Raw genomic sequence first — 17,699 nt, forward strand, 5'->3', positions numbered from 1 at the left:
CCCCCCAGGCACATGCAGGAGCTGGTCTCTTCCCAGTTCAGTCTCTTTTAACGAGGTTTTATATTGAACACGTGAGGCTCCATCCAGAGTGAGCAGAATGCCTCGTGCCACGGCAGCAGGGGACACAGCAAGGCACCAGCCAGGCAAAAATCAAAGGTAAAATCAAAGGGTCTGGCTCCTTGGATGGGGAGGGCTATCCCTCGAGGTCACTACCATCAGTCTGTGCTTGCTAATTAATGAAATGGAGAATAAGAGCAGGCAGAGGCTTTGCTTACCTGTATTTCTTAAAGGAGAGCCCCATGTGCTGCTTCATCTGTTGGAGCCCATGGTAGTCGGTGTAAATCAGGTCGAAAGGTAAAGGACTGGTCAAGGGGCAGTTTCCCCGTCCTGGAGGCACCCCTAAGTGACTGGGGAGAAGCAGGAGGGATCAGGGCCCAGCACCATGAAAGCCCTGAAACACAAACACTCATTTCCCTGCCAGGCATTGAACAGGAGCCACCAACCAGCTCCCTCTTTGATGGAGGGGGATGCAGATGGTTCTCCTCTCCCCAGTTTTTATTTCCTGGGCCAAAGATCTGGGGAGTCCTGGTCCCTCATCATCTTTGCACCTGCTCCAGCTGAGTTCCTTCTCCTCCCACATGGACTGTGAGGCTTCTGCACAGCAATCCCAGACAGGGCTCACCACCATCTCAGTCACCACACACACTCCCTTGGATGTCTCTTGTTGAAGACACCAGATTTCATTTGGTTTCATTGCAATCACATCAGTGACAGACTTGTAAAACCACATCTTTCCTCTCCTCTCTGCCTGTGAGGCTCCCACCTTAGCCTAAAATTCCCTAACAGTTCCTTACAACAGCCATGCTCAGCCCCTCTTCCCTCCTCCAGTGGATGAAAACCCAGATAAACTCGACTCCAATCTCTTTATCAAGACCATCAGTTACCTCGCTGCCAGGGTGAGATGTGATTAATCCAGCAAGATACAAGGCTGGTAAACCTGTGGTGTGTCTCCTTCCATTTTCAATTACCTCTCTGAACCAATGAATCCCTCTCTCCAAAGCTGTTCCTCTAAGTCTACCACTGATGTCAGACTGGCAGCCCATCTGCTTGTCTGGACCACATTTCCTCCTTCTCAGAAAAAAACCTGTGACACCTTCCAGCTTCAGCAGGTTTCTCAAAAATCCTAGTTACATGTACTTGTGATTTCCAAGTGCCAGTTTGTTCAGAAATACAAATACTTCGCTCCTCAGTTTTAAAGCTCTATAATTTTTTTCCTCCTAAAGATAATAATTCCTCACCCTCATAACCCCACAAACACCCAAAAAGCAACAGCAACACCCTCATGGAAAACCAAACCGCTGAGCTGGTCTGGTCCACCCAGGCTGTCTCACTCTCACCACGCAGTTGTCCCATTTCGTTCTCAGTCCTTCCAGCAGGGTTGAGGAATTCCTGTTTTATTTTGCAAGTCTGAGCTCAGACACTGTGAAATCTCACCCTTCACTCCTGCCTGCCAAGACGTCTGTCTTTGTTTTCTTCTGGGCTCTTCATTTACTCCTAGCACCTATTTGGAGATGGGAATTTATCCCAACCGTGCCTGTAAGTATTTTTACTTCTTTTAGGAATAAAAGTTCTGGCCAGGTCTTAAACTCCCAGGCTTTGAATCTTTCCCTCTTACGTGAGCTCTGTTACTGTTTCTTGTAATTTCTCTGCATCTTCCCTTCTGAACATGAGAATCCTCTTTCCAGTCCTACCTGGGTTTTATTTCTTGCTCAGCTGAAGCTCAAATGAACCCACAGCCCAAGGGTCCATCCTCTGATGAGCACTTCCATAAAGTCCTCATCCTTCCCTAGTCCTTCAGCATTTAATCTATAAAGCTCATCGCTGCTTCCAGAGGAAATCAATGGCTCTTCCACCTGGGGAACAGCCAAGGCATACAGTTATCACAAGCATTTGCTCTCCAGTCTCTCATACTCTTCACCAATATCAGAAGGTGCCACAGGGAGCCAGAAGTGGGTTGGCCAGAAGAGATACTAATGAAGGGCTCTTGGTCTGCTCCTGGCTGTATCTCCCTCTTCTTCTGAACCTGATCTAGTGGAAGATGCCCCTGTTCATTGCAGAGGATTGGACCAGAAGACCTTTAAAAAGCCCCTTCCAATTCAAACTATTCCATGATTCTACATGGCTTGCAAGCCCTTGAGCGCTGAGCACCAAGATCCTTCTTCCAGCCCCATCCCAACCTTAGATCGATGAAGGGTCATCCCAAACTTCTGACCATGACACCCAGAAGGTGTGTAAATGTGGAATAACGAAGCCAGGAAAAACCCAGCATTTCAATTTAAGGCGAAGAGCTGCTTTTGCAGCTGCTTCATTGCTCTTGTCACAAGGAATATCAGCGTCAGCTCAGGGCAGCCCAGCCGGGGCGGCCGCAGGGGGAACAGGTCACAGTTTTGTCACTTTTATGCACAATTTTACACGACAGGACCGATTGGGAAGAAGGCAGGAATAGAAAGGCTCTCACCTCCCACAGCCACCTCGCTACGATAAATAGGGCAACAAGGAGACACCCTCCTGGGGAGGCTGAAGGGGAATTTTTAAGCCAGTAAAAAACCCCAAGGTTTTACAGAGATGCAATTCTAAACATCAGATTTGCTCACACACATGCTGCTTTTTCCTCAGTCATCAGCCAAACAGTGATTTACACCAACATGGCAACTGTGGTGAAGCAACTCAGCCAATCTCTAAATCTTGTATTTAAGTGAAAATCCCCAAACCATTACATTTTCCTTGCAGCACACCCCATCCTCCAGCTGGTACGTGTCACACGAGCCACTGCATTACAAAATAATCTCTAATTTAAGAAAGCCCTAACCAAGCTTCATGAGGGGCTGTGGGAGACAGCAATTAGCATAATTAATTCTGAAGCCTCCAAAAAACTTTCCACCAATTAGGTGGAGCAGGTCTGGCTCCCCCAGCTCCTTTCCTCACTGCAATCTGCCACACATCCCATCTCCAGGTGCTTGGGACTTGCCACATCCATCTATACTCCCAGTGCCTTGACTGCGTGGCAGGAATAGCTCTAAAAGCAGGACCTGTGTCTTTGAGCAGAGCATCTCTCCATTTACGCCCCTTATCCTCCCCGAACACTTTATAACCACTGATTTTAATATTCCAGTCATGCAAATCCAGGCTGCACCTCTGAGATGGCGGCGGGGGGGGGGATTTTTTTTTCTCCTTCCTCCTTATTTAAACATTTTTTATTCAAGCTTTCATCATTTGCCAGTTAAGTCAACTAATTTTCTACTAAACCCAATTTCACTCATGGTTGGAGTGCAATTTCCCTGATTTTTCCTCGTGCCATGTACTATTAATGGCGCTTGAAATTACGCAAATAAAATTGATGAGCGCAAATGCCGCTTCCTCAGCCGGCGCAGCCCAGAGACCTGTTTTTGGAAGTCACTTGATCCCAGCTCCTGGAGAAACCTCCCCTCCCAGAGCAGCCAAGGGTGCTGACCAGCTCATGCCTGGGCTCAGCACCTCCAGAGCCCCAGATGGTGATCCAGTCCCATCCCGACATCCCGGATTAGTGCATCGCTCCTCTTTGGGAGGGCGCAGCCGAAGCTGCTTCAATCCAGTGGATGCAAGAGCCGAGCTCGCCTCTCCGCCAGCTGCCTCCACCAGCTGTGCCTACTCCAGAATAAATCTACAGCAGCTTCTTGTCCTGCTATTTTCCTCTTATAGGTACTTTAATCAAACCAGGGGACCGTTCCCTCCCCGGGCGCGGTGCGGGCGCTCAGAAATCAGATGACTGCGGGGTTATCTTTACATCCCATTGACCTATTTTCAAATTAACCCAACGTTTCTTTCACGCTTTATCACTCCTGGTGCTGCAAAGTCCAGCACTAAATGGATCTCATGGGCATCTCCTGGCAGCCTGGGCCAATATCCTGTATTATATTTAATTGCATCTCCTCTGCCCACATCTGCTGCCATCAGCAAGACAGGGGGGGAACGGAGGAGAGCTCCTGTCCTCGCTGCTCACTCACCTTCTCCATGTCTGCAAGAGCCCAGCAAGCACAGGGCTGTTATCCAGGGGTGAAAGGTGCCAGAGCTGAGTCTGTGCAGCTCATGGGGGTCTGTGACAATCCCATCACAACCAATTTAAAGCGCAAACCTAAGCCCACAAGATGAACATCCTACTGCCTGCCCTCTGCTCCCAGCTCTTCCCCCTGCTAGAATAAACACTTGCTAGAAGCAAGGATTTTTCAAGCAATTTCAGCATGATTTTTAAGGCACCTGCAATGGTTTCACTTTTGCAAGGTGTGTCTGGACTGTTTCTCTGGTCCATCATTGATCTTGTATGACACAGCCCTACTCATCCCAGGGGGGAAGTTCAGCAATCCATTGCTTTATTTCCAAGGCCTGGAGATGCACAGGAGGGTGCCAGAGCAAACTTTTTTTTTTTTTCTGGTCAGAGATTCAGCAAATAATGAAGTAACTTCCCAGGAAAGGAGAAATAAATACTTGGGTTCCTTCAGAGAGAAGCAGAAACCGAACACAGATGCTCGTGGTGCCTGGGCAGACCCTGTGACAGACAGGCTGTCTCCTGCTGTCCCAGCTGCTCCAGAGCTAAAAAAAAGGAAGAAATTCTTCCCTGTGAGGGTGGTGAGGCACTGGCACAAGTTTCCCAGAGAAGCTGTGGCTGCCCCATCCCTGGAAGTGACAAGGACAGGTTGGATTGGGCTGGGGGCAACCTGGTCTAGAGGAAGGTGTCCCTGCCCATGGCAGGAGGGTGGAGCAAGATGAGCTTCAAGGTCCCTTCCAGCCCACCAGATATATCTGCTGGAAACATGTCCTGATTAAATTACAGACTGGAGAAGCCAAGGAAGCTCAAACACACAGTGTTGTGTCCAGCGCCTGTGTAACCTCTCAGTTCAGTCTTCATCATCTCTGTCTTTGCAAGGGGTTGCAGCTGTCGAGTACCCACAATCATGAGCATCATTTCAGCTCCCCCTGAGCCCTGTAACCAAAAATCCAGCCTTTCCAAAGCCCACAACAGCCCTTATACAGCCATGTCCCAGCAAGAACATCAATGCCTGGCCAGAAAAAGAACAACCCAGTAGCCCCATCAGCTTCCAGAAACACTCACTCTCAAGTACCAGGAGCACCTGATGCTCCACTAAAGGCTGAAGGTTCCTGCCCACTGGTGCAGAGCTGATGAATCCCACAGCCATGCCATGCAGTTCCATCAGGATCACATGCAACTGGTCACTTCTGGCTGTCTTCACAAGCAATTCCTGTCTCTCCCACACAACGGCAGGACTGCGTTTGCCAGCTGGCGAGGGGAGGTGAGGCCAGGAGCCCGGGCACGGCGCAGGTTTTCATGTGAACAGATGCAAGACAGAAAGATGGCTTTTATCTGCCAGGAAATAATTAGAAATGTATTTGTCTGGACATCGGGTTTCCATCTGAATGGCTCTTTCCGCAGCGTGAACACACCTCGGTGAGCGTGGAGAGCACAGGAAAATGGGAGCTCTAACTGTGTGCCAGGCGGAGTGGTGGCAGCAGGAGCTGAGCCTTGTACCACCATGGTGCCAGTCCTAATGCAGCCCATACACACCACCCCAGCACAGGGAGGGTGTGTGGCTTGTCACCCAAGCCACAGCTACTGCTGGGCAGGGAAAAGGCTGCCAGCACAGGATACAAGCACGTGCTGAAAACCAAGTGTCTTGCCAGGGAAGGTATTAGGAGTTCAGAACTAGAGACAGGAGCAATTAAGCTCCGGGAACACTTTGTAAAGCCCTGACCCCACGAGGCATCAAATCCCATTTTCTTCGACTTTCTGTCCTGCCTTATGAGCAGTTAATTTCAAGGGGACCATTGCAAAAAGCACCTTTCAGTGTCATTGAGATCAGTACTCCTGTGGTTCCAGCAGTACCACAGCCCTGTCTGCCCAAGCCTCTCCTTTAGCCCTGCAAAAGCAGCTGGAGATGCCAAGATGTCCATTGCCATGACATGAGGATGGGGGTAGGAGCTGGAGGTCCCAGCACTGCCCGTAGTGCCCCCTCTCCTGGGGGCAAAGGCTGAGCACATCCTTCATGCCTGACCCCCTGGCACGGGTGCTCCAGAGGAAAAGCCTTGGCTTATTGCAGCTTTTGTGCCGGCACAGCCATTGCTCCAAAGTGCTGCTTGTAATTTTCCAACATCTACTCATGAGCTGCCTCATTATCAACCCAGCTCAGGGCTTTCAGGCACTTCCCACTCCTCCCCTACCAAGCAGCACACACGAACGCCGGCCTGGATTCTCACCTCCCTGAAAGCACTTCTGAGCTACCAACACAAGACAAGGTGTCTTCAGCAAGAATAAAGTGTCTGCATTCAGATTTCGGATGTTTCTTCCCGCCCTGCTTCGAGACAGGGCTCAAAATGCTGCTGGCTCCCAACCCAGCACAAATCTCAGATGGAAAACAGCTCCTGGCTCCCTGTTCCAGCTCAACGGTTTGCCTTCCTCCCAGGGAGCTGCACGTGGAGTCACAGAGTGGTTTGGGTTGGAAGGGACCAGATAAGCCTGTGTTTCACCCCTTGCCTCTCAAGATGCATCAGAAGCATCTCATAAATTCACTGAGAAATGCAAAAGAGGACAAATACACCTGAACTTAGTTCAACTACAGGAGAAAAATTAGCCCCTGGTAGGACACAGTAGCAGAATTCACAGATCTTAAGGCCCAGTCACACTCACAACCTGTTTTCATCCCCAGTCCTCCATCACCACCTTTTTTGACCAGGGCCTTATTTTTCCTCCTCGTTTGCCCAATCCCGAGCATTCCAGACCCAATCCTGACCACCCCCTCCAGGCACTGCTGCATTGCAATCAATACAGATGCTAATAATGAACAGCTCTCAGATAACCACTGAAGTGTATGCAGGCAAAACCTTCCAGCGATCCCTTGCCAATGATCAATACTCACAGAAAAATCAGCTCAGAAATTTGAACAGACGAAAAAACAAACCAGCAGAGAGGTTAATCCATGCTGAATAATTTATGAGTGCCAGCAAAGGCTGTGCTGGGCCAGAGCAGCTACAGCTCCCAGGCATGAAAGGAGCAGGAGTTGCCAAAGAAAAAATACACAGAAAGTGGATTCAACACTGCACATTTCTGGAGCAAAATATCCCTGAACCCATCCCAACACTGGTGCCTGTGCTGCTACAAACTCAGCAAGAGACACTTGGGATGGGAGAGGACAAATTCAGCCCCAGTCTACAGCAAGGCAAAACTCCAGCCACTTGAGCATCAAACAACCCCTGCCAAAAGCTGTGGCTACAGGTAAAGTCCCCTCCAGGTTTTAACAAAGAGCCCAAGATTAACTATTAGCATGACTCAGGATTAATTACACTTGTTCTGCTAAGCCTCCCACTTGCTCCTGGTCAGGCAAAAGCTTTTCCCAACACTCCTTAGAGCCACCAGCCCAAGAGCAGGGACATTGCTGAGAGATCTGCAGGCACTGAGCAGGATTGCTGGCACCACTCAGTCCCCCCTTGGGCAGAACCTCTGCCCCCCTTCTGACACCCATATTAACCCATCTCCTGCTGGGCTGCAGGAGGGTCCCAGTGAGTGCTGGGGCCAGTCTGGGACAGAGGGGACCTGGCTACAGCCCCAGATCCTGCCTCTACTGGCCCCAGCCCCATCAATATGAAAGTGGGCACTTGACATGAGTGTCCAGCATTTAAAATGTCATCAAAGCCAGGCACAGGACACGCTCTTGGGGAGGTGGGGACAGCATCTGTCACTGGGACACAGAGGACAAAATGTGCAGTCCCAGCCCAGCTCACTCACTTCCCATCTCAGCTACAAAGGGGAAGAGACAGAGCTGCCGTTCCCAGGCATCCCAGGGGACACATCCAAATCCACGTCAGAAGAGATCTCATCACTGCCAACTGACGTTGAAGCTCCCACGCTTCTGAGAAAGGCAAAATACTACAGGCAGCAACGCAGCTCTCCAGGCACTCACGGAGGGAAACGGACGCTGCAAAACCCCCTGTAAGACTCACCAGCTCCTTCCCCTCCTTCAACAAAAACCATGAGGCTCTTCATTAAAAAACACAAGCAAGAACCACACAACAACAACACAACCCTCCCAGCCACTCACTTCTTTCATCCCTGAGTGCCCGGGTGTTATTTAGCACATCAGCTGAGCTCAGCACACCTCGCGGATCGCTGTGACACGTGCACGCCTCTTTGAGGAGCTGCTGCCTCTTGCATTAGGACCAGGATTATTTTTTGAGTTAATTAGTCAGGAGCTAATTCCGTTCATTAATTCTGAATGCCACAGGGGCTGGGTTGGGGTTTTTTTTTGTGCTGTTTTTTTCTCCAGGATTGTTGGGTTTTTTCACTCCCTTTTCAGCACGGCTCATTACGTGGCCGATGCTGGCTTAGCGTGTCCCAGAGCCTGGCCAGTCCCTGAGGCAGCTTCAGGCTCTTTTTGATTTATAACCCATCTAATTTGTATTTTCCCTGGCACTTGCCCTCCACTCAGGATGGCAAGGAAACCTTGTGAGGCTACAAGAGGCAGCAGTGTCAGCCTGGTAATAACAAAACTGCATCAGCAGAGAGGAACGTGGCACGTGGTTGGCTTCCCCCTCTTACTTTTTCCATCTAATATTGGTCCCTCTTGGAGACTCCCACCCTGCATCACCCCATATCCCACGTTACAAAAAGCCCATCCCTCTGTGGGAAGTGCCTCCAGAAGCAGCAAATTCCCCTGCAGGTCTCCAAACCACCCCCAGCACCTCCTGAGGAGGGACTCCCCGGGCGCTGCCACCCACCTGCAAGGGATGCAGGTTCTATTTGGCAGCCACACCAGCTGCTTGCCTTGTGGCAGAGCAGGAAGGGAGGGAGGGAAAAAAAGAAAGAAAGAAAGGAAGGAAGGAAGAGAGCACAGTCACTGCTCAAACAACACCAGCAAAGCCATGGGGGTCGAGTGCAGCCATGTACAGCGGGAAGAGCCAGTGACTGCAGGACACCTGCATCCTGCAGCCACAGGGCCACCAGCCCCACAGAGAGCATCCCTGGGGAATGATGGGCGAGAGGGAGCCTTTCCCATGCCCAGCTCCAGGCAGGTGTCAGGGGACAGGATGCCAGGAAGGCAGCACACAGGATGCTGCATGATGGCAGCAGGGGATCATTCCACTCAGATCCAGTGCCAGGACCACAGTGCCTGCCCGAGGCATGCCCACAGCAGTCCCATGCAAAGCATCACTTCACACCAGTCCTTCCCACTTTCTTGGGATGCAGAATGGATGAAATCTATTCCATGATGCTGGTGATCTGCACCCACCCAACGCCTGCACCAGTACAGCACCAGCCTGGCCTGAGATGCAGGTCAGGGAAAAGCCACATGCAACCTGTTCTGACCTTGTGCTTTCACATCAGACCTCGATGCAACTCACACACATGCAGGGGGCAGACCCTCTTAGGGATGGCCCAAGCACCCACAGAACCCAGCACCCACCTCTGCAGCTCCTTCAGGGAGACTGTGACTCTCAGGCTGTGTCCCAGGAGGAAGAGGGCAGCCAGGATGTCAGCCCACTGCACCATCTCACCCAGCGGGCCCCCCTTCAGCACCCGTGGGCTGAAAACATCCCCCGACTCCTCCGTCAGGAAGCCAATATGGATCAAGATCTGGAGAGACAAGGAGAGGGGTCAGTACCAGGGAAAGGGCCAATTTGGGTTTTCCAGTCCAAAACAACTTATGGTCCCTGAGTCCCTCCAGGTCCTTCACACACTGTAATTATGCAGGGAAATCAGAGAGGGATGAAGGTAAGTGAAGTGTGTCCAATTAGCAAAGACCAAATGGTCAGTTTGCCAGCTCCCCTTGTCTAGTGCTCTGTGTCCTGGGACCATGCTCACATTCCTGATTACATCACAGTCTGAACCACAGAGCAGAGGGAGATCTCCCAGCACACAGGGACCGAAGGGAAGGGCACCACAAATACACCAACGGCAGGGCCAGCAACCTCAGCATGTCCTCAGAGGAGACGTGCCAGACTCTTGCCCCCTGCTGATGGCTGGCTGCCAGCTGGACATTTTCTCCCATCCACCAGGACCCAACTCCGAAATCCACCCCCTTGTTCAGCAACACCAGTCCTGCCACATCCCAAATTCACGTGGAGCCACATCCACGGGCAACAGACCGACCCCACAGGCCCACGTGCTTCCATAAATGAATTTTCCTTCCAGTTCATTCACAGCCCAGCTGCCTCCACTTCTCTGTGCTCCCAAGGGCCCAGCTTTCCCATCCCCACACCACGAGCCCCCGCCGTGCAATTTGCTCGTACGTGTTTCTGGTCCCTTTGCCGCCCCTTCAGCTTCTGCTCGAGGCGCCGGGCCGCCCGCAGCCACTGCTGGGCCAAGTGCCGGATCCTCTTCTTCATGAAGCTCAGGGACTCCTTGCCCGTGCCAATCAGCTCCAGGAGGTGAGCCAGGTCGCTCCGGAAAGCTGCCTAGGGAAGGAACACGCTCTGCACTGTGAGTGTAGGGAAAGCGGCCACGAGAGGAGCCCCCGGGCTGCCCCAGGGGCTGCGGGAGGTTTGTCCATCGCAGCTCAGGTGCTGTGGGTCCTTCCTGCATGGACAGCACTCCCCAGAGCCACCACAGCTCCTCCGCTTCATGCAGCAAAACCCAAAGGTCTCATTGCACCCAGAGCACCTCATAATATCCCAGATTCCTCAGTAAAGACATGGACATGTTGGGGTGGGTGTAGAGGACACAAAAATGATCAGAGGGATGAAGCATCTCTGCTGTGAGGACAAGCTGAGAGAGTTGGAGTTGTTCAGCCTGGAGAAGAGAAGGGTCCAGGAAGACCTTCTTGAGCCTTTTCAATACTTAAAGGGGGCTTATAAGAAAGATGGGGACAGACTTTTTAGCAGGGCCTATTGTGACAGGACAAGGGGTGGTGGCTTTAAACTAAATGAGGGTCAATTCAGACTAGATTTAAGGAAGAAATTTTTTACAATGAAGGTGATAAAACACTGGCATGAGTTTCCCAGAGAGGTAGTAGATGTCCCATCCCTGGAAACATTCAAGGCCAAGTTGGACAGGGCTTGGAGCAACCTGGCCTAGTGGAAAGTGTCCCTGCCCATGGCAGGGGGTTGGACTAGATGACCTTTAAAGGTCCCATCCAACCCAAACCATCCTGTGAAAACCCACAAGAGGTATCACAGCCCTGCTAACACTGCTGCTCTGGGAACATCTATTTCCAGCTGATGTCTCCCCCCAGACCCTCCCAGAGTGGCAGAACACAGGCTGTCCCCACCTTACCTGCACCGGGGGCCGCGGTGGGGGCGAAGGCGCAGCCGCCGTCCGGTTTCTCCAGGGCAGGGGAGGGCAGAACCACTCGACCTCGCTGAGGTAGATGAGGAACGAGCACTCGGTGCCGTCCACGCCAAAAAACGCATAGCAGGGGTCAGAGGTCCACCTGGCCCTCATCCACTGCAAGGGAGCAAAGAAACACATGGGGCCCTGCCAGCTGCCCCTGCTGTGGGAAACCTCTGTTCTCCATCCCCTTTACCTGGGAGATGGAAATGAAGGGCAGAGGGTGGACAAAGGGCTGCAAACCCCGCACCTGTGTCTCAGTGTCAGTGTTGACACCCCCCCCCCCGGTGCCTCCAAGGCACACAGGGCAGAGGAACAGCCAGAAAGGTTTGCTGGGGGCTCCGTGGATTTCTAGCACTGATTCCAGCACCAACACACGCCTTCCCTGGGGGCACAGCCATTAATCCCCAAGAAATGATATACCACAGGGATTTCTTCCTGCTAGCTTGGCTGAGGAGCAAAGGGAGCTGCTGATTTCATTGCCCTGGGCACAGCGGGGCATAGAGACAGATCTGCTGCAGTCCCCAAGGATGATTTCACATGGAGGAGAAGAACCAGAGACCAGAGCAGCGATTTATCATCTCCCACAACAGCTCTTGCCAGCCCTTTCCTAATTCAACTACAAAAACAAATCTACTCAGACAGGTCGCTGCGCCCAATATGTAAAGCACAGCAATCATCAGGAGAGGAGATGGGATTACAGCCTTCCACAACTACATTACATTCTGAATTTACTGAAATTGTGGAAGGAGAGGATGCCTAGCACCAGGGGAAGAGAAAAATACAGCCCCCTCCCATGTCATTTTCATATACCCTTCAACATCTTTTCAGCGAGACTCAGCCCTGCAGAAGGCTGAGCTTGAAGCAGGAGGTTGGGAAGGGGAGGGAAAAGGGAGATGCTTTTAATTAGTTCATGTAAATATGCTCTCTGACAAAGCCATCAAGGTCTGGGCCAAATGCCAGGCTGCATTCAGGTTGTAAAGAGCAGGTTGGGTCAGGCAGGACATCCTACTTGAGATGGAGGTCCTGGCCACCTGAACGAGATGCTGCTCTGTGCAGTGCTGAGGTTATTCCCCAGACACCAGGGAACATTCCAGGTATTTAGAGACAATGTGACAGTGCTTCCTCCTCACTGTGCTTCTGGCCTTAAACACAGAAACTCCAGGCAGGGAGGGCTGCAGGCAGAGGTGGTCTCACAGAGCTGATTCTGCTGCTGCCTGAACACCTCTGGGTACTGTGACCTCAGTGGTTTGCATGACTCAAACTAAAGGAACAAGCTTTATTTTGGGGGGAGAAAGAGTTACATTTCTCTATCAAAGGCTCCCAGAGAAGATTGGACACCTTCCTTGTGTCTTCTCCTTTATACCAAAGCCCTGCTTTGCTTTCCACATCTTTGGCTCTGCTCCTCCTCCTGCACCTTTCCCACATTAAAGTAACCAGTTTTATTCTAGAAACCCTAACCCCTTCCCACTGTCCTTCCCAGTTTAACCCCAGGGGTTGTTGCTTTGTGCCCCTCCCAGCAGTTTCCATTGCAGGTCAAGACCCTCTCCCAGACACAGATCCCCGACTCACCTCCACCTTCCCAGCACAGTCAGGGTACTTGGGGTCCCTGGGCACCTCACACTGGTCCCTCCTGCCTTCCATCACTGCAGAGAGAAAAACTGGGCATGGGGAGAGCCAGGATGTGCCAGTGGGGCAGACAGAAATGCTGTGAGGGGAGGGGAGGGGATGGGTCTGGCAGCCCCCAAGCATGGTAATCAGCACCCAGCTGCCAGCCCCATCCCACTGAGTGGAGCAGGACACCAAGATACAGGGAGGAAACAGAGGAAATCCACCCTGCTTCCATGCTGAGAGAGTGTTCCCCTTTCCTAAATCTCAGCAGGTCCATTTACAGCACCTCCCTGCTGCCCTCAGCCTGGTCCAGACCCCAAGTCCCACCTATCCTGTGAGCAGGATCTAAGGATGCATTCAACAGCCTTTATACTGTAAACTTGCAACAAAAATTGTCCCACTGAGCTGCTGAAAGAAGACTCAGATCCCAGAGTCAGCTCTAGAAAAAGGCATAAAGTGCCTAAAAAGGTAATAGGATCTTTCCTCCCTCTGTGGTTGGGTTAATAAAAGCCCCCACTCCTCCTACAAGCCCCTCCTTTGCCCATAACTGAAAAGGCTTGAGGTGGAAGAGGCAATGGAAAGATCTTCCACCTAAAGCCCAGGAACCATGCAGCCACGTGGAGAAACATCTGGATAACCCAGCTGCCCTCCCAGCAGTGCCAGAGTGGGATGGGAATGTCTCTTCTGGTGCCGAATCCCATCAGTCCCTGGGAGTTTGGATTCAAACCACCACATTTTTCTGCCCAGGTGTTTGTGCTGGCACCGCTCCTCACCTTTAATTTTGCATTTAATTCCCTGGCATTTCTACCTGACAGCCATTCAGATTTGTCACCGCTCCTCTCCCCTGCAGGCACGAGTTTCCCAAGGAAGGTAAACCTCAGATATCCGCATCCATTCCTGGTACTTTTACCAAATTTTTCATAGTAGGCTTGGCTGGATCTTCCTGTTGCAGCAGCAAAACACATAAGAGGTTTGGAGCACGGGGAGCCCCAGGGACACTCACCTTTCCCGTTGAGGAGGCTGTTCCGGAGAATCTGATCGACTTTTATTGCGATGTCCGAGACGTTCTGAGCTATAGCCTGGATCCTCTCCATCAACCCCGCTGCTGGCTGGAACCTGGGGAGGAAACCAAACTGACCCTGAAAACTTAAGGTCTCACGGTGGTGACACAGAGCAAAATTCAAGCCCTGGGAAGCCGCCAGCAGGTTGAACTCAGCTCCAGGATGCAACATGGGAACTGCTGGTCCAGCGTATAACAGGCAGAGAAGTCACTCTGCCTTCCAAGAGGTTTGATTTAAAATGTATGTAAATCAGCATTTATATATAAATTGTGCCGTTCTTCACAGCGTGTTGATAAACACAGATGTGCCCGTGCATTTTATGTGGGGAAATATTAAACAGGTTGGGGGGAAAAAAAAAAAAATTGTTTTTCATATTTCGGATGCGCTGTGTTTGAAAACCCTCTGCTGAGATTATTGGCTTTGCAGAGCACGTAGGAAGCCGAGCTGGGAAAAAAAAGAAAGGAGGAAAAGAATGAAAGTACAGAGAAGAGAAGGTAAAACCGAGGAGGGCTGAGGAAGCTCGTGGGCCTGGAGCAGACTGATGCAAAAACACAGGGGACACATGGATGTCCTGAGTCAGCCCATCCACCAAAGGTGGGAGTCAGTTTTTTCTCCCACGTAACAAGAACTAGGACAGGAGGAAGCAGCCTCAAGTTGCACCAGGGGAGGTTTAGAATGGATATCAGGAAAAATCTCTTCACTTAAACCATGGTCAGGCATTGGAACAGGCTGCCGAGGGAAGTGGTGGAATCACCATCCATGCAAGTGTCCCAAAAACATGCAGACATTCTTAGGGACATAGTTTAACAGTGAGCTTGGTAGCGCCGGATTAATGGTTGAACTTGATAGTATTAGAGGTCTTTTCCAACCTTAATGATTCCATGATTCAGGTGAGTGGATTTCCAGGAGCCCATCAAGGAGCAATGGCAAGGGCAGGGACAGGGTGCCAGGGCAGCACTGCAGGAGCTGGGGCTGAGCTGGGGATCACAGCCCAAGCAAAGCCCACAGACACCTTCCCACCAAGGCTTGTGATCAGATTCCACCAGTCTGAACAGCTGCACGTGCCTCTATGGAATTAAACCTGGCAGTCAATACTGTCCTGGGTAAACAGCCCCATTAAACTCATCTACATAACACACCGTGTAGACTGAACTGACAGAGCTCTGTAAAGAGGCTGGGTGTCAATTAAAACCTGGTGCAACATGTAAAAGGGCAAAGAGAACTCAATCCATCAGCAGTGGTGTCCTGCCAGGCTTGACAAGGAGTGAGCTCTCCTGCCACTTCCATCACAAACAGCCACCACGTCTCGACAAGCGTGGTTATCACAGTAAATAATTTCCCCTCCTGCAGCATTTGGGTCATAAGTTTTCCCTCCTGCTGCCGCCGAGATCATTATAATACAAGGAAATGTCATATGCAGTGAGCAAAAACCAAAAGGGCTACCTTGAATGCTCTCGTGGCACAAAAAAATATGTGCTGATGTCAGGTCCTCCGTGGCGGAGTTTTATGTTTGTTCTCCAGCAGATCAGTGAACCCGAAGGCTGGGATTTAAAGTACCTCTGTCCTCAAGGCTAAAAAAATCCTGGTTTTATGAACCGACACTGCTTCGGTTGTTGATTTAAAGTCCATTTGCCAGCAGTGAGCAGCCCACATTTTTCCTTCTGGCATGGTTTACGACCATCAATATTCAGGCTGCACAACTCCACTGGGAGCCACCCATCCTGGGCTTTTAAGAAATAATAATTAAATGCAGAGGACACCATTGCCCCCGAGTCACTTCCAACCTTTGCAGAGAATAAACCCCAGGTATCCCGCTGTAACCACTGCAGCAGGGAGGTTGCTCCTGAGGCCCTGGGAAAATATGGGCACAAAAATAACCTGTGATAAGTTGTGCTTGTCAGCACGGCTCTGAGGAGACAAAATTATCCGGCTCTGAGGGCAGTGTGGTTCAGGCAGGCCTGAAAGCTTGCAAACCCCCATTTCTGCAACCCTTTTCCCACCAGCAAGCTGCTGTCAGACCCTGCAAGTGATGCAAAGGCACTCGGTAAACAGCTGGGGGGGGGCAATTTAGGAGCAAATGTTGTATGGATGCAGTGAATTTAGAGCCAGTGAGCCCAAACTCCTGCTTCCAACAGGAGAGGGGTGTTGGCTTGGTGAAGAAGATGCTCCCCAGGTTTCTCCAACACTCATGGTAACAAGAGGGTATGACCACGGGCACAGCAGCGCTGCTCCCACACTTCAGAGCACCCAGATTAGCCCACAATTCAGCTTCTGCCTCTTCCCAGAAGCTATCCCAATTCTAACTTGTGTCCAAACCTGCTCCCCAACACCCAAGTAATTAGGTGAATCTCAAAAGTCAACAGCAACCTCGGTCCTTACCTCCTCTCTGATGACCTCCAGCACCCACAAACACGCTCAAACAAAAATCAGGATCGTTATCCTAAATAAAAGGCTTCCTTCCAGGCCCAGCCTCACAGCCAGACAGCTCTGGTGCTGGTTTCCACCGGGTGGTAGTTCTGGCCCAGCAGCTACGACAGCTTGCCCAGCTCTTGTAAAGCTACAGCTGCTGCCCAAACACAAAGGTTTCACCTCAGAGCCCTTAGATGTAAAATGTATGTCTGAGCATCACAGTTGGCACCTCCAGTTCTCCCAGACAAGACGGTTGCTTTGCATGGGCTCTGCAGGGCTTTCCCCAAAAAACACGGAGGGTTACTGCACAGTGACTCTAAAAAAGTCCACCATGGCTCCTGGCATGTAATTAAAGAAGATGGAAAAAGGCAGAAGGCAAAAAATGTCCCTTCAAAATCTCCCAGCACTTGCACGCTCATCACCCTTACTTGCCAAACTTGCTTTCTCCAAATCCCCATGACTTTGAGCGAGGGATTTCATGGTTGGGGTGAAGAGCTCCCACATCAGGAGCACTGACAGGCCTCGTGTTTGTACCTGCTGGGTAACAAGGCCATCACTCGAGCAACAAATTTCGTGTAACGTAGTAAGGAGGTGACAAGCAGGTTAAGCATAAGTTACATCACCCATGAGCACAGGGATCTGTCACAAGGACAAGGAAACGAGACATTTAAAGCAAAATCTCAAACATAAAAAAGTTTTCCTGTGCCTCTTAGGAATGTGATGCCTTGTTCTTAGTAACTGGAGACACTGGAAAGGACAAGAAAAGTGGTTTGTTCTGTTCAGTCATAGCTAAGCAGAGGGGGAATATCCCAGCAGGTGGTTCCATCCAACAATGGCCAGCGGAAAGAACTCCTCACTTCCAGCACCACCACTGCCCAGGGAGCAGATTTTTTTGCTTTTTTCCCCCCCCTCCTGCTCTTCAAATTTTTCCACAGCGACACTTTAAATGCCACCGAAACGCGCTGGCGCCGTGCCAGCTGCTGAAACTACACTAAATTACCACGGTTTTTCTAGAACAATTTTTAACCTGGGACCTTAAAACCATTTACCACAGCAAATACAGCACTTTTACTCCTAACCATCAATATTGATTTCGTCTTTATTATTTTCGGATTTATATTTCCCCGTGTTGATTAAGATTCAGATCACACTGCGCCTTATAATGCTCTGTATACAGTATTCATCTCGTTTCAAAAACTGCTATTAAGATGTATCTTTCCCCACTGGCAGATCATTTGCCATATAATATA

At 50.8% G+C, this 17,699-nt stretch overlaps 1 protein-coding gene across 2 annotated transcripts in view; it reads right to left on the bottom strand.

Moving 5' to 3' along the window:
• Positions 1-17,699, bottom strand: part of MGAT5B (alpha-1,6-mannosylglycoprotein 6-beta-N-acetylglucosaminyltransferase B) — a 62,033-nt gene that overhangs the window by 15,384 nt on the left and 28,950 nt on the right. For both annotated transcript variants that reach the window (XM_018073401.2, XM_018073400.2), the window contains exons 4-9: positions 13,983-14,095; positions 12,941-13,014; positions 11,315-11,485; positions 10,333-10,497; positions 9,507-9,676; positions 276-407 (exon numbers count right to left, since the gene is read on the bottom strand). In XM_018073401.2, the coding sequence (XP_017928890.1) occupies positions 276-407; positions 9,507-9,676; positions 10,333-10,497; positions 11,315-11,485; positions 12,941-13,014; positions 13,983-14,095 (825 nt within the window). The remainder of the gene's footprint in view (positions 1-275; positions 408-9,506; positions 9,677-10,332; positions 10,498-11,314; positions 11,486-12,940; positions 13,015-13,982; positions 14,096-17,699) is intronic.

The sequence above is a fragment of the Manacus vitellinus genome, unplaced genomic scaffold (assembly GCF_001715985.3).
Source record: "Manacus vitellinus isolate BGI_N305 unplaced genomic scaffold, ASM171598v3 scaffold_24_pilon, whole genome shotgun sequence".
Taxonomy (NCBI): domain Eukaryota; kingdom Metazoa; phylum Chordata; class Aves; order Passeriformes; family Pipridae; genus Manacus; species Manacus vitellinus.